Source organism: Melanerpes formicivorus, unplaced genomic scaffold, assembly GCF_026170545.1.
Source record: "Melanerpes formicivorus ecotype bairdi unplaced genomic scaffold, bMelFor1.0.p_v2 SCAF_17, whole genome shotgun sequence".
Classification (NCBI taxonomy): domain Eukaryota; kingdom Metazoa; phylum Chordata; class Aves; order Piciformes; family Picidae; genus Melanerpes; species Melanerpes formicivorus.
In genome coordinates, this window is record NW_027142369.1 from 14,451,263 (window position 1) to 14,466,967 (window position 15,705).

General features: G+C 49.9%; 1 protein-coding gene across 6 annotated transcripts in view; it reads right to left on the reverse strand.

Moving 5' to 3' along the window:
* The window catches only part of SAMD4A (sterile alpha motif domain containing 4A), a 119,205-nt gene extending 107,358 nt beyond the window's left edge, over positions 1 to 11,847 (reverse strand). For 4 of the 6 annotated variants that reach the window (XR_010988650.1, XR_010988649.1, XM_068149056.1 and 1 more), the window contains exons 1-2: positions 11,746 to 11,846; positions 10,411 to 11,110 (exon numbers count right to left, since the gene is read on the reverse strand). Coding sequence is in view for 3 of the 6 variants with exons in the window: in XM_068149056.1 (XP_068005157.1) it covers positions 10,411 to 10,606 (196 nt within the window). In the remaining 3 variants the exon portion in view is untranslated. Of the gene's footprint in view, positions 1 to 10,410; positions 11,111 to 11,745 lie in introns of all 6 variants that reach the window. The other 2 variants (XR_010988651.1, XM_068149055.1) reach the window with 2 other exon arrangements.
* Positions 11,848 to 15,705: the final 3,858 nt, after the last annotated feature.

The following is a 15,705-nucleotide window of genomic DNA, read 5'->3' on the forward strand; positions in this document are numbered from 1 at the left end:
ATGGGAAAGGACACCTTCCACAGGCTGCTTATGGCCTCATCCAACCTGGCCTTGAACACCTCCACAAAGCACGCATCCACAACCCCTGGGCATCCTGCTCCAATGTCTCACCACCCTCACTCTAAAGAATTTCTTTCTAATATCCAGTCTAAATCTGCCCTCCTCAAGCTTCAATCCATTCTCTCTCATCCTATTACTACAAGCTCTTGTAAAAGGTCCCTCCTTTCTTGCAGGCCTGTTCAGGTATTCCCTGAAGCCTTCACTTGTCCAGGCTGAACAGCCCCAACTCTCTCATCTTGCTGCCCACAGAGGAGGTGCTCCAGCCTCTGATCATCTTCATGGTGCTTCTCTGGCCCCATTCCAGCCATACGATGTCCTGCAGCAGAAGCTGGCTCAGCTCTTGTTGCAACAGAGCCATTAGCACCATTCATCCCCGATTTTCCCTAACAGAAAGTCCCATACTCTCAACACAACTGTGAGTCTGTTGAAGCATGGTAGCAAGCATAGGAGGAAGGTCTTTTTCTGCCCCAAGGATTATTTTCCTGTAATACAAAAAGGGTTTGTGCTACAGCTAAAACACTGCAAATGTCCTGAAGAATCCACAAAGGACAGTAGCCACACTCAGCAGTAGCAAAATGCATGGTTATCACCTAGCTTCAACTCAGAGATCAGAACTCTACAGACTTCACCAGTGAGTGGAGCCTTTGGTCACACCAGGGATGAGCCCCAACTCCAGGAAGCCTTAGATGAGGTGCCATACCACATTTTCAGATAGAGCCCCATCAGAAAAAGCAGGCTACAGTTCAGATACCTTCACCAAAAATCTTTGCTATGACCACGCCATGGACATGCAAATACACAAATCAAACTGCAAGCTGTGGACCAGGCATACAATCACAGACTGATTTGAGTTGGAAGAGAACTTTGAAGGCCGTCTAGTACGATCTCCTTGCAGCAAGCAGGGACATCTTCAACTAGAGCAGGTTGCTCAGAGCCCAGTCCAACCTAACTTGGAATGGTTCCAGGGATGGGGCATCTACCAATTCTCCAGGCAATCTGGGACAGTGTTTTACCACCTGGTGAGGCCATGCTGACAATCCTTTGCTTACATCTCCTCTTGCCTTAGACAGATGTGTTTGCCCCCTCCATGGAAAGCCTAGTAAAAGCCCATGCATTTGCCTCATGCAGCCAGGTATAAAGCATGACTGGGTTTCTTGCCTTCAGAGCTGCTCCCCCCCCTGTTCCAACCAGGCTCATTTTCTATTCATCACTGGAATCAGAGAAGACTGCACAGAAGAATAGCATAATTATCACACCGTGGGTATCATCCCAAGCTCCAGGAGAGGAAACCCAGCTCACAATCCCCTTATAAGAGAAACAACTCCCTCGGCCCTTAAAACCCCCTCCAAACCAAAGCCAGCATCATGTTCTCCAGCACAGAAACAATCCCAACCTTGTTTTGATGAGATCCCGCCCCTCCACTTCAGGCATCTGCTACGGAAGAGGAAGCGGAAAGTCGGGAACGGATCTGCTCACTCCAACCTCAACTTTATTTGTCATTACTAGGGCCAAGATGGAAAGCCACCAGCTTGGCTGTTTGCCATAGCCAAACTCATGCTCAACAGTGGCCTCTGCAAATCACTGGGTCTCCTTCTTAGGACTGCAAAGATAAACAAGTCAGTGCTTCAGAGAAAAGCAGCGAGCATTCAAGCCCATGGATCTACTGCATCAGAGCCCACAGCCTCTTATAGCATCTTCTGGATGCCTTAGTAGCTCTTGCATGATCAAGAAAGAAAGTAAAGCTCTAGTTTATTCAGTGGAAATAGAAAGAAAACACAAAGGGCACGACCACAACTCAGAAGTATGTGTGAGAGCACACATGCTTCATTGAGTCATTTTGGTTGGAGGAGACCTTTAAGATCAACAAGTCCAACTGTTAACGCAGCACTAAACCACATCCCTCAGCACCACATTCACACAGGTTTTAAAGTCCTCCAGGCATAGGGGCTCCACCACTTCTCTGGGCAGCATGTTCCAGGCCTTGACAACCTTTTAGGTAGAGCAGTTTTTCCTAATGTCTGCCTAAACCTCCTCTGTCACAACTTGAGGCCATTTAGATTCATGTAAAGGTTCATTCCAGCTGCAACCCTTGGTGCCAAGCCTCACTCCTGGGTTTCTGCAGATAGAAAGGGTTTCAAAGACGATGACTTGTGCTTTGCTATGGGCTTCTACACTCAGCACCATGCAAGTGGGGAGAAAACTGATGTAATCGGGTGGGAACCCTAAAACCCAGCCCAACAGCCACTTTAGCACACCAGCTTCACCACACTCTGGCAAAAATCCAACCCTTAGGAGCTATCAGCTCTGCCCCCCAGGGTTTGGGTGCAGTAGTTGTGCAAGGGGTGCCCTTTCTCCAAACAGTTCTCTGTGGTAACATTAGACACAAGCACGAAGCTGGAGAGCTAAAGCACTGACGAATGCATCTTAAAATAAAGCAAGTGTTCACACTAATTACTATTTCAGTTACACAAACCAATGGCAAACAGCTTCCAGCTTGGTAAAAAAAAAAAAATATTGCTTTCATTGGCCAGAGATTAAATTAAGGTGTTTTGCTCATGGAAAATGATAGAGAAAAAAAGGCTTCAAAAATTGTGGGAAGACAGAAATTTGCACCATGATCCACCAGGTCCACAGAAACCTTCACCAACTGCTTCAAAGAAACTCTGGCTGAGCAGAGCTGCAAGCACTTTCAAAGCAACTGGCCCAAATGCAAATGTGTAAAACGAGATGGTGAGATGAGCACATAGCTTTGAGTGGGAGCCGAAGTCTAATATGTTATAGGACGCAACTGCACAGATGATCATCCACTAGCAACAGCCTGAGCTACAAGCAGAGCACTTTCCCCATCCATCCATTTAATCTCATTTGAAGATAAGTGTATTTGTAAATTAGATTATTTTAATTGATGGCTCCACAGTTGGTTCTTATTCAACTGCTGATCTAAAGCTCTCCTTGACCTCTCCCATCAATCCGTACCTTGACGGGTTGAAGCCGGCCATACGCCATCAGTGATGCCCCATGCAGTTCCTGCCCTCAATGTATGCAGCCTCCCTGCACCTACTGCTGTAAGGTCAAACTTAATCTCAGCCACTTTTCCAAGCTCAAAGATATGAAGTCTGCACAGAAGGGTGGCATTTGAACAGAAACCAAGGGACAACAAGCTGGTCCTGGCACAGATCTCCAGCTTAGATCGGCGATGATGCACAAAATGCTTATCTGCATCTTCTGCATGCACTTCAACAGCAGGATGCTTCCCAACAGCAGTCCCTGGAGAAAGGAATCCTGATGTCTGGCACAAGAAATGCTTGAAAGGACATTACAAAGTCTCTTTGGAAGACAGCAGCCCACCCATGGGCAGAACTGCTTGCACCACACAATGCTCCAGGCAGCTACCCAGGCTGGTCTCATAGTTTCCCCACTTGCTTCAAGCATTGCTACCTAAAATAAGTTTCCCCAGCAAGCCCTAGAAGAGACACACCAGCCAGCCAAATGACCTGGCCCTCACTAGCTCTGTCCTGTGGAGGAGACCTCATCATTCACACTGACAAAGGGAGCAAGCTACAAGGAGCTTCTCCTTCCTTCTCCAATCGCAAGGGCCACATGCCAAGAACCTCAAGCAAAGGCACTTTTAAGCAAATAGGAAAAAAATACAGAAAAGTTAAGGACAAGCCCAAAGGCATCTCCTCCAGGTCCCAGCAACAGCACAAGAGCAAGGGGGTGTCTTCAAGCCGTGCCTCCAGCCAGAGCTGGTGTGAGCCAACCACTGGTCTGCAGAGCTTCCCACAGCTACTCTGAGAAGCATCTTCAGAAATAAAAATACTTTTGAACTGCAAGAGAATACTGGGTGTGTAGCCTTGCCCAAAGGCCCTGACTAACACTGCTCTGTATCTTTATACCATTCCCAATGCTATTCTCCAAAAAACCTCAGCACAGGCAGCTTCTAACCCTCAAGTTTGCAAACAAAACCTGGGCAAAATGCGTGGCAGCAGCTCAAACATGCAGATTCAAAGAAGCTACTGTCCAAAAGCTCAGCAGACTTGTCCCAAGCTCATGATTTTTAATGAGTGGAGATGGCAGGGCTGCTCATACCCCTCTCCAGGCAGAGACCATGTGATGCCAATGCCCAGTGTTTCACTTAGAACTTCCCATCACTCCCACCAAATACAGGGTTTAGCTCCTCACCCTGTTCGTCTCCCTGGACACCTGCTTGGCCCCTACAGTGCCCTCCACAAGGGCCTCAAGTTGTGTCAGGGGAGGTTCAGGTTGGACAAGGAAAAATTTGTTCACTGAGAGGGATATCCAGCACTGGAACAGGCCACCCAGGGAGGTGGTGGAGTTGCCATCCCTGGAGGTATTTAAAAGGCACATGGATGTGGTGCTGAGTGGCGTGGCTTAGTAGCAGTGCTTTAGCAATAGTTGTGGGACTGTGAACTCTAGGTGACTGGTTAGACACGATGATCTCAAAGGTCTCTTCCAACTCAACAGTTCTCAGCACTGCAACACAATGGTAAGCCAAGAAAAATAAAGAACAACTGGGAACCATCCCCAAACTGGGCACTGGGATGATTTCGAATCATAGGATTGTTTTATTTGGAAAAGGCCTCCAAGACCTTTGAGTCCAACCATAAATCTAAGACCACCATGGCCATTATAACATGTCCCAGAATGCCATGCCCACACGTTCCTTGAACACCTCCAGGGACCGTGACTCCACTACCTCCCTGGGCAGCCTGTTCCAATGCCTGACCACTCTGTCATGGAAGAAATTCTTCCTAATACCCAACCTAAACCTCCCCTGGCACAATTCCAGGCCTTTTCCTCTCATTCTATCACCTGTTAGTAAGGAGAAGAGATCAACCCTCACCTAACTCAACCTCCTTTCAGAGAGCTGTAGAAAGCAGTAAGGTCTCCCATCAGTGCCCTCTTCTCCAGACTAAACCACCCCAGTTCCCTCAGCCACCCCTACTAAGACTTGTTCTCTAGACCCTTCACCAACTTTGTTACCCTTCTCTGGACACATTCCACCAGTGAGGGTCACTAGGTGTGAAATGCAAAACATGCACGCAAAGAGGTCGGAACTTCCAGATCAGCTGGGAGACGGTCTGCAGCCAAAGTGGGCAGCACCCGGCATACAGCTGGAACCACAAAGACCTAAGGAAGTTGGAGGCAAAGCCTGGAGGAACATGTAATACTTTTTAATAGCCCTGATGGTACAGTCAGGGAGAAGAGGAGAAAAAATAAATAAAAATAAATAAATAATAATAAAAATCTCACACACCCCCACCCCCAAAAATAAGCCAACAACCCACAACCACACAAGCCCTCCCTTGAGCTGGTGCACCTTCATGCTTGGCCATTTTTCCTAGCTGCATCATTTGGTCTAAATAAAGACATTATGGCTCTCCACAACCCTTGACTCTTCCTCTCCAGCCAGTTCTCCCCAGGACAAGAAATCTGGGTCATTTTGATGCTCTCATTGTGATACTTGACAGCCTGCCAAAATGAAATAAAGATTTTGGCCTTAACGTGCAAAACGGTCAATGTCCTGTGCACAGGGCACTGAAAGCTTGTTGTCCTTCAAGACTAAGAGCTTAAAGCTGTCATTTCATCAGTGCAGATGAGGATGCCTGGAGGGTGCAGAGGAGCTTTTGGGCATCTCTGTCAACCAGCGGAGACTGCAGGAGCAGGGAAGGCATGGCAGCTCTGAACCTGGGGCTGGTGGGATGGGATGGGGGACTAATTAATCCAAGAAAAACACTCAGCACAGCATCACAGAGGTTGGAAAAGACCTCCTGAGGTCTAGTCCAACCCGCCTGTTAAAGCAGGGTCACCCACTGCGGGTTGTCTAGGATCACAATGTCCAGGTGGGTTTGGAATCTCTCCAGAGGAGACTCCACCACCTCTCTGGGCAGCCTGCTCCAGTGATCCACTCTCAATATAAAGTTCCTCATGTCATATGGAACTTCCTATGTGCTAGCTTTCGCTCATTATCTCTTGTCCTGTCACTCACACCTCTGGCCATCAGAGAGCAGAAGTCCAAGCAGGTGAGAACAGCAGCACATGCCATGCTCAATGACAAAAGCCTACAGACTACATTCTATGGGTCTGTACCCCATGGAGTGGCCATACCCAACACCTCTCAGTGTCTCAGCCACAGGTGGTGTGCACAGCAGGAGCACAGGTCCTGTTCCCACCACAGCAGACATTATGCTCCTGCCTGACCTTTACCAACAGCCTGGAGGAGGTCGCCGTGTCCTGACAGCTCTGAGCAGCTGGGACTGCAGGCCAGGCTGAAAGGAAGGAAGGAAGCAAGCTATAGCAGGCTTTTAAATAGCACTGTGCAATACCTGAAACTTCTATTTCTGTGCATGGAGAGTATGGTTTCCATAGTCTTCTCCACACATGACAGGTCAAGCCAAATGGCTAATTCAAAGTGAATTAGCAGCAACTTGCATCCTTCACCAGTTAAACCATTAAAGCTCCATAGCTTACCACGAAGGACACCCACACACAAGCCGTATGCTTCTCCTAATGAAGAAACTAATGAAGATTTCCTTCTGTGTTTGCTTCTCACTTCTCATTTACCTTTATCATCAAGGAACACCACTGAACACAGTACAGATTGAATCCCACAACACATGCAGGCACTACATCTCTGATCTGCTCCAAGACACCAGTGTAGGAGGCCCATGCGGTTATATCTGCCTGCTCCATGCTTGATCAGTTATCCAGAGAACTACAGAAGCAGGAGGCTCCTCAGAGCTTTTTGACGGTCATATACAGCAGAGACATGTCAGATATGCAGTTCTGACAAGGATGGCTTGGTTGTCATTATCAAAAATACCTTTACATTCAGAAAAAAACAAGATAGAACTCCTTCAAAATAAACATATGTGCTTCTCCATGACCATTAACTATTTGAAAAGAGTTATTTTTCTTCCTCAAGGTTTTCCCATATCACCTGCCAAACAGCAGACACCTCATTTGGAATCTACCAGGCAAGAAACAACCTGGACATTTTTCTTGAGAGAAGTATTCCTCCATATCTGGTCCACACACCTGCAGGCTACACCAGCTTAGGAGGGCTTCAGCTCTGGTCTTCCTTTGGAGCCCCTGATCATCTCAGTTGCTGGTTAGATGCCAAAGACGGTGTTCAGCCACCAAGGAATACAGCAAGGCTGCCACCGCCTTCTAACAACAATGAACTAGGGGCAACATTCCAGTTTTCCCACCTTCCTAACAGGGCTGGGGCAAGCAACAGGTCCTGACCATGCTACTCGCCTCTCATGACGATCCACCACTTAGGTCAATTCAGACACTTGCTCTGGCACGTTCGACCAGCACATTACACTCAGACCAGTACTGTTTAAACCCATGGTGACATCCCTTGCCAGACAGTGGATTTCACCCACGCTTCATTGAAGGTAACCACACCACATCTTACAGACAGTTCCTACATCTCATTTAAGATATGCACCCCCATTACCCCACAGTCCCTTGTACACTCCCCTTGCCATGTCCCAAACATCAAGGTGGATGCTAATGGGGCACCTACAAGCAGAAAGCCACTATTTCCAGGTCAGCAAACACCAGGAAGCATACCAGGACCCATCTCAGCCCCCAGTGTGGGAGGGAATCAAGCCCAAATTAGTTAAGCAAACACCAAGATTCAAACAGTAAAGAATAATGCAAGGTTAGATGATGACACTGCTTTACAGGAGAACTTGATGTGATTCCATTGCCAAGCAAGTCGCAGACTGGGAAACAGGCACGAACAGGAACAATTCCAAAATTACAGGTGGTTTAATGAAGACAACAGTGTTAACACTGGAGCCTAAAAGCTATTTCCCAACAGTTCTTGGTCAAAAACATCTGCTACCCTTCCTTCCTCCACCACAAAATCGCACGGCTTGGAAAATCACATGTCCTGTTCTATTGGTTAGACTTAACAATATTAAAGGTCTTTTCCAATCTAACTGATTCTATGATTCTGTAACATGTCCATCCCATGGGAAAGCTGTATGGAGGAGTGCTGGCAAGAAAAAGAGCTCAGCACATCCAGGTTGTGCTATCAGAGGTACAAACGCCCTGGAGGAACAGCTTGTTTTTGGAAGGAATGTCAGGGAAAGCACAGGCAGCTCCACAAACAAACCAAGGGACGGGTAGAAGGCTGGATGCCAAGTTTCACTTGCAGGAGAAATCCTCATGCCAAGCAAGGTCAATGGGATTACAGGGGCAAGCAGGGATTGCCTGCATGAGTAGAGATGGGAAGGGTCCAACCCCTGGTTTCCACCTTGGCTTACAGCAAGCAAATGCCACCACAAATTACTTTTTATTTGGGAAGACCTCAAAACTCTTTTTCTCCTCCATAATTCACTTTTTTTCCTGTGGTCAGGAGGTACATCACACACACACCCCCCCCCAATCCCCTGACCAACACAGGGGGCATGGCTACCACCCTACCCACAACCTGAACAAAAACCTACAAAGCTGATAAACAACTAAAAGCTAAAAATATATTGTTGGCAGCAATGTGCAGCAGGAATGGCTGTGCTAAGGCCAGCATAGGAGGCTGAACATCTATCCTGGAGCAGCTGAGTTTTGAGAGCATGCTCCCTCCCCGTTGTGTGTGTGTCCCCCCCCCCGGGGCCTCCCCACCCAAATGGATGAGGTTCAGCCCTTCAGCTGTTTATAAAACCAGCAGCATTGCGCCCAGACGCACTCGACAGCATTCCTCCCTCTCATTCCTGAGAGCTATATAAGGGAACGGCCAATTCCAGCCTTGCTCGCCCCTGGAGCCAGACCCGATCTTGATCCCTTCGTGCCGGAGCAGCTCCGGGCTTGGTTTCCTGCAGAAGGACTTAAATCCGTCCTGGGTGGAAGGCGGCATAGAGCTGGACCTTGTCATCAAATGGCAGCACAGGCAGCTGCCAAATCCTGCCGGCTCGGTGCTCTAATGGAGAACAGCTGGAGAAGGACCCAGCATTCCTCCCATCCCACCAACACTGGGGGCTCTGGTTGGGATTTGAGGACTCTGTATGGGATCTAGGGGGTTCTGTATGGGACCCAGCTACCACCTCCCCACAAAATTTCCTCCTATCATGAGATTCATCTGGTTGCTCCCCATTTCAACATGCACAACCCAAAAAGCAACAGCTCCCAGGGCCTCCCTCCCCAAGATTTTAAACAAAAGAGATTCTCTGCCATGGGGCAAGTTTTTACTTTGCCCTTTTTTGCCTTTTCTTTGTTGTTTTGGGTTGGTTTTTTTTGAGGGGGGAAGCGTGTTAGGAACCAGAACTATGCAACTTAAAAGGCAGATTTGACCCTCCCTACCCATACTCCTATCTCAGAAGCACTGCTGAAAGACAGCTGGAACCCCCGTATAAGTCTGCACACACATGCTTGAGGAACATACGTGTTCATAACAACACACCCATAAACAAAACACGTTCCCCCGCGGCGGCGGCGAAACTCACCACCTCACTTGTGCCATTTTCACCCTGCTCCAACTCTATCATCGACTTACTACGGAGTTGAGCAACTCGGAATAGTGCAGAAATAACAAACACCACCCCCACCCTCAAATTTAAAAGGAAGGAATAAAAAAACCCCACAACAAAACCCACCACCACCACCCCCCCCACACACACACACTTTTCTGCGGCCACGGTATGTTCAAGTAACATAAACCAGCCTGCTCCCATTTTCCTCAGAGCTCCAGCGAAAACACAAGGGGGTATTCACAGCCGCAGGGGAAAGGGGGGAAAAAAAAAAGAAAGAAAAAAATGTGTCCAAACAGGATCTGAATGATGAAATAGGAATTGCCACATTTATAGATTAAAAAAATAATACTAATAATAAAAAAAAAAAGGATAACTCGGCCGCCCAACCCTTTAGAAAATAACAGTTTGTCTAAGGTAGCGCCGGGCTTCTGCACGTTGCAGAAAGCAAAGCAAGCCACGTTGCCCAAAAGAAGCCGAGAAAATCCAGACTCTACGTGACCTGACTTACTTATTGCACAGGAAACTGCATGGAAGAAGGAAGGGGGGGCGGGGGGGGGGGAGGAGAGAAAAAAAAACCCACCCCACCAATCATTCACGCTACCGTAGTTACACCACGCCATAGACTGGAGTAGTTTGCTGTGGAAAATCTAACTGAAATAAGCCACCATCGTTTGAAAAATAAAATGTGAGGCGAGAAGATGTTAGTGTAGAGGAGCTGAGGTGCTCCAGCTCCCTGATCCTGGGGGTTTTGTGGACGGTTCGGGGTGGTTTAAGGTAGGTTTTTTTAATATTTTACCCTCGTTGGAGCGTCGTTCGAAAAGGTTTGCAGCAAAAAGCCACCACTCACCAGGGTTGTTGGCTTCCCCTTCGAGGATATGGAGCTCGGTGCAGTCTGCCAAGGAGTGCTCCAGGCAGAGCTGGAGGAAGCGAGCCTGGGTCCGGCTGACGCGTTTGAGCAGGGAGAGCAGCGCAACAGTCTGCTCACACTCGTTCCAGCCCTTGAACCAACCGGCCAACACGCCAACCTGGTCTCGAAACATCATGGTGAGCCGGTGGCCCCCCAAGGAGAAGACACCTCTGCAGGGTTGGGGTGGAGGGAGGTGGGGGTAGAAAATAAATAACCAGGGAAGCCTCCCTGACCCAACTCTGCTTCCTCCCCTGCGATTCGGGGCGGGATTAAAAAATGCTAATAATAAAAATTTAAAGAGGAAAAAAAAAATAAAAAGGAAGAACCCCCCCCTAAAAAAATCTCCTTCGCTATGATTAAAAGGGTGGGTTTTGGTTTGGACGCAGCTTTTAGCCTGGGGTTGGGTTCTTCTGGCTTCTGTGCAGTGCTGGATTCCCTGACGGCGAGGCAGGAGGGAGGAAAGGAAAAAGGAGGATTGGTGGGGGGAGGGGGGAAGAGGTGTTGGCCAAAAAAAATTATTTAAAAAAAGCCCAAAATAAGGAAAACCCCAACGTCGGGGGTGCCCCCAGCAAGGAGGTTGCGGGGAGCTGCGGGGACTGCCTCGTCCTGCGGTGGAGGTGGGGCACCAGGGGCCTCACACCTGGAAGAGAAGAAAGGGGGTGTCAGGGGGGTGGGAAGAGAAGAAGGAGGAAGAGTAGGAGGAAGGCTCGCCCTCGGCCCTGGCACGCAGCGGGCTGGGCACCGTAGCTCCGCTGCCTTCCTCCCCCTCCTCCGGTATCTCCCTCCGACACCCCCCCGCCCCCACCCGCCAAGCCCGAGACTGGGGAGGTGGGGGAAACACCCACTCTCACACTGCACCCAGTACCCTGCACCAGGGTGCACCCAGCAGCACGGGGGATAGCGTGGGATGTAACAACCCCCCTGTGCAGTACACCCAGCACCCCCATGGGGGAGTAATAAGCAACCCCCCTGTGCAAGCAGAACCCTAATATGGGGGTAGGGAAATAACCCTTGTAATGCACGCAGCACCCCGAGCTCAGCAAACCCCCCTATGCACACAGACCCGCAGCGGGGGGAGGGGGGGGGGAAGGGGGGGAGTGGAAATCAACGCCCCCACGCATACAGCACCCCCATTCAGGGGGCACGAGAGGAAGGGGGGAAGCAAGGAAGGGGGAAGGGGAGGCAAGGAAAGGGAGCAGTGAGGTTTTGCCCCAACACACACCTCCCCCCCCGCCCAATAAAAAAAAGTTCCCTTCCCGGCCCTACCCCACTCACCTGACTCGTAGGGGCCCCGGGGCGCGGGGGGGGCCGGCGCGGCGCCGGTGGGGGCCGTGCCATGGCGCGGGGTTACAGGGGAGGGAGGGAGGGGGGGACAAAATGAGGAGCGGGGAGGAGGAGGGGGGGGTGGGGGGGGGCCGCAGGGCGCGAGCGGCGGCGGCGCGAGACTGAGCTTAGCCGCGCGCCGAGCCCCCGCTCCCCACATGCCGCTCATTTGCATAGGGGTGACGTCAGCCAGAAGGGGGCCGGGCTTAGGGCGGGGCGCGGGAAGGGGTGGACGCGCGGCGAGTCCCCCCCCCTCTCCAGCGATGTGTGGGTCCCCTGTAATCTCTCCTCCTACTAACGACTTCCCCCTGGCAATTTGGGGGGACCCTGCGGGATAGGGAGGCTGGAGATGGCCCCACTGCCCTGTTCCCCCTGTTCTATGTGTGAGTCCATCCCGCGCCCGGGCTCCAGCTGCGGATTTCCCGCTGGAGGAAACCACCATCTAGTGGGCTACAGGGTAATGGCACCGTCGCAGGGGTGGCGGGGGGGATAGGAAACGCTACTTTTTGGGTCTGGCGAATGGCGCAGCACCGGCAAAAAAGGGGCGTTTTTTGAAGGGATTTTAAATTCTTGGAGAATGAGGTGTAAACGCTGTCCTGGGGTTTTGGGAAGGGGCCGGTGGAGATGGATGGAATTAACCACGGTTAGGGAGCAGAACTCATTTTTCAGGATACTGGTCTCCCCTGTGGATTCTAGATCCCTGATATCCAAGGGATTAGTGATCCAGGTGTCCAGGGGATGACTGACCCAGGTATGTGCAAGACAAGAAAATATGGACCAAAACCCTCCAAGCACAAGCGTTTGCAAGAAGATGGCAAATACTGAACAGGACCTAAGCGTATAAAACCTGTGCACAGCAGGTGGAGGGAGGTGATTCTGCTGCTCTGCTGGACCTCAGTGTGCAGTTCTGGAGTCCTCAGCACAGGAAATAGATGGACCTCTTGGAGTGAAGCCAGAGGTCACAACAATGGTCTAAGAGCTGGAACCCCTCTGCCATGAGACCAAGCCAAGAGAGTTGGGGTTGTTCAGCCTGGAGAAGCTAGAAGGCCTCCAGCAAGAGCTTCGTGTGACTTTTCAGTACTTAAAGGGGCTACAGGAAAGAGGGGTACAGACTTCTTAGCAGGGCCTGTTGTGATAAGACAATGCATGATGGTCTGAAAGTAAAAGAGAGAGATTTAGACTAGAGGGAAGGAAGACATTTTTGACAGTGTGGTTAAACACTGTCCCAGCTTGCCCAGAGGGGTGGTAGATGTCCCATGCCTGGAACCATTCCAGGTCAGGTTGTCTGGAGCTCTGAGCTACCTGCTCTAGTTGCAGATGTCCCTGCTGACTGCAGGGGGGTTGGACTAGATGACCTTTAAAGGTCCCTTCCAACCCAAACCAGTCAGTGATTCTATGAAGGGTGTAAAGCGTGTTTATTTGTGAGCACAGCAAAACGGTGTCAAATGTCTGACCCACACACAGCTGGTGCTTCAGGGAGCAAGCGACACTGGTACCTTTGCAGCAGTTCATAGTCCCCATTGCTTTGCAGACAGGAAAGCTTGGAGGTAAGAGATGTGCTCACATGTGAAGATGGACCCCTCCACCAGTGAATCCACTCCTCAAAAGTGGCTGCATGCTCTAGTGGGTGCTAGAAAAAGGAAAACTCCAAGTTTTGGTTTAAAAAGCAATGCAAGTGCCTGAATCCATCTCTTTTGGGGGGGGGGGGAAACGTATAGTGAGGAGATAAAGACTGCTTGAAGCGACCAGGAATGCCTGGTGCTGTGTGCAGGAGCATTAATAGCAGGTTGAGGATCACCAAGTCACTTCCAGCAGCTCCTGTACATCAAGAACAAATGGTCCATCTCATCTCACTTACGTGGTTGCATGTAGCACACTCTAGCTTTCAGTATGTCTGGTGACTAATTAAACAAACAGGAGTAGAGTTCCCTGCCAACAAACCCCAGCCATCTGTCTCATCCTCCAGCTTCATCCCAATAAATGGTCAGTCAAGGAGCCCCTTTCCCCTCATTTTGGGTGCTGACAGTCCTCCTGCTGTCCGGGTGTGCTGAGGGACAGCCCATGGAGCTGCAAGGATACACCATCTGCACGTCTTGCACAGGAACGCGGAGCGAGGCTCGTTACACCGTCGGTGTTAACGGCACGAGGAGCTCCAGGCAGAATGCTGTGCGCTTGCACGTTGCTAATTTAAGGGTTGCCAAGCTGGCTTTGCCCATAACACCTCCCAGGCTTTGCATTTCACACATCTAAAGTGGTAACAGCAGTGATCAGAAGAATATTCCGGGCTGAAACATCAAATGCAGCCCTCTGCAGGGCCATGCACACGTGTCCCCCTGCACACAGCAAGTCATCATGTGAGGATAAAAGGACTGAAGCTACAGAGTCTCTCCTGTGCTCCAGCAGGTATCAAGATAATCTGATAATAAACCCAAAATAATCATCTGCCACTTGGAACCCCACAGGACCTATTTCCCACATTTTCCCACTTAGGACCCTATAGTACCTATTCCTCATAGTGTCCCCTTTTGGAACCCCACAGTACCTATCACTTTCCAGGAAGCAGATGTGGAAGAGTGAGGTCCTGATGTAACAGCAGATACGGTGATGTTTGGAGGCTTCTATGGTAATTACAAAATATATCTGTGATCCATGAAGGAAACCTCACTACATGTACTGTGGGGTGGGTGCTCATGTAGGTCAGTGCAATAGAAGAATCCCCAAGCTGCATGGAAACAAATTTCCTTTTCTTAGGCTAATTGTGGATGGAATTGTGCTTCTCTGTCCGTGTATGAAGGACTCCTTAACAGCTCCATGGTCAACTCTTCCCCACAGACAGAGCATCCAACATGCAGGTGCTTGTCCTGGGAGAAGATGCACCCCAGCCAGCTCTGCAACAGCACAGGGCAGAGTGAGTGGAGAAGTAGGAAAATTCTATTTAAATAGCAGTTCCTGGGGGACCTTGGGATCCTCGTGGGTCCAGACAGAGTATTTCTGCAGGGGTGCAAGTCCCAGGGCAGAAAGCAGAGGTTGGTAGTGGGGCTTTGCATTGCCCATGCCCCATTCCTTGGTCAGCGCAGAGCTGATGGTGTGGTCTAGCTGACCTCCACTGCTCAGCACAGAAGCACATAGGCACCATCTAGGTTTCTGTTTACCACTTCAGAGAGAAAACAAGAGGCCCCTGGGAGTATTAGCCAAGCAGGTGGTCTCGGCAAATTAGTTAATCTTGATGGTTCCTGAGTTCAAAGGAAGCAGTTGCTCATCTCGGTGGAAGCTCTCGGCTAACATATTTTGCTGAAGGAGGGATGAGATTTCTCCACCAGCACACAGCGGCCCAGATTTCCTAGCTCATTAAACCCAAGTATTAATGAAAATACCATGGTAGGCAGGCCGAGGTAATTAAACACAACGTCTCTTCAGTTTGTTCTGCAACAAAGTGTGGGAAATGGTCACTGGCATGTTAGTGTTTTCCTCACCTTGGGTGGTGAAGTGGAGCTGGAGTCATTCGTACAACTAAGCTCTGCTGAAAATGAGCACACAAAAAAGAAATACCAAGGAAGTAAAAATTAAGAGTAAACACTAAAGCCTATATGGGTCTGCATTACCAAAGTGAGTGGGGCAGATGATAAAAAATTGTATTTATACCCATGCTCCTGTGCCCAGGCTGGGGCTTGAGGATGACTTCAGGTCTGAATCCAAGAAAAGGCAACAAAACTGGGGAATGGTCTAGAGCACAAGTATCTTGAGGAGCTGCTGAGAGAAATGGGGTTGTTTAGCCTGGAGGATAGGAGGCTGAGGGGAGCCTTTCTCCCTCTCTACAAGGGAGAGGCTGAGGGAGCTGGGGCTGCTTAGTCTGGAGAGGAGGAGGCTCATGGGAGACCTTATTGCTCTCTACAACTACCTGAAGGGAGGTTG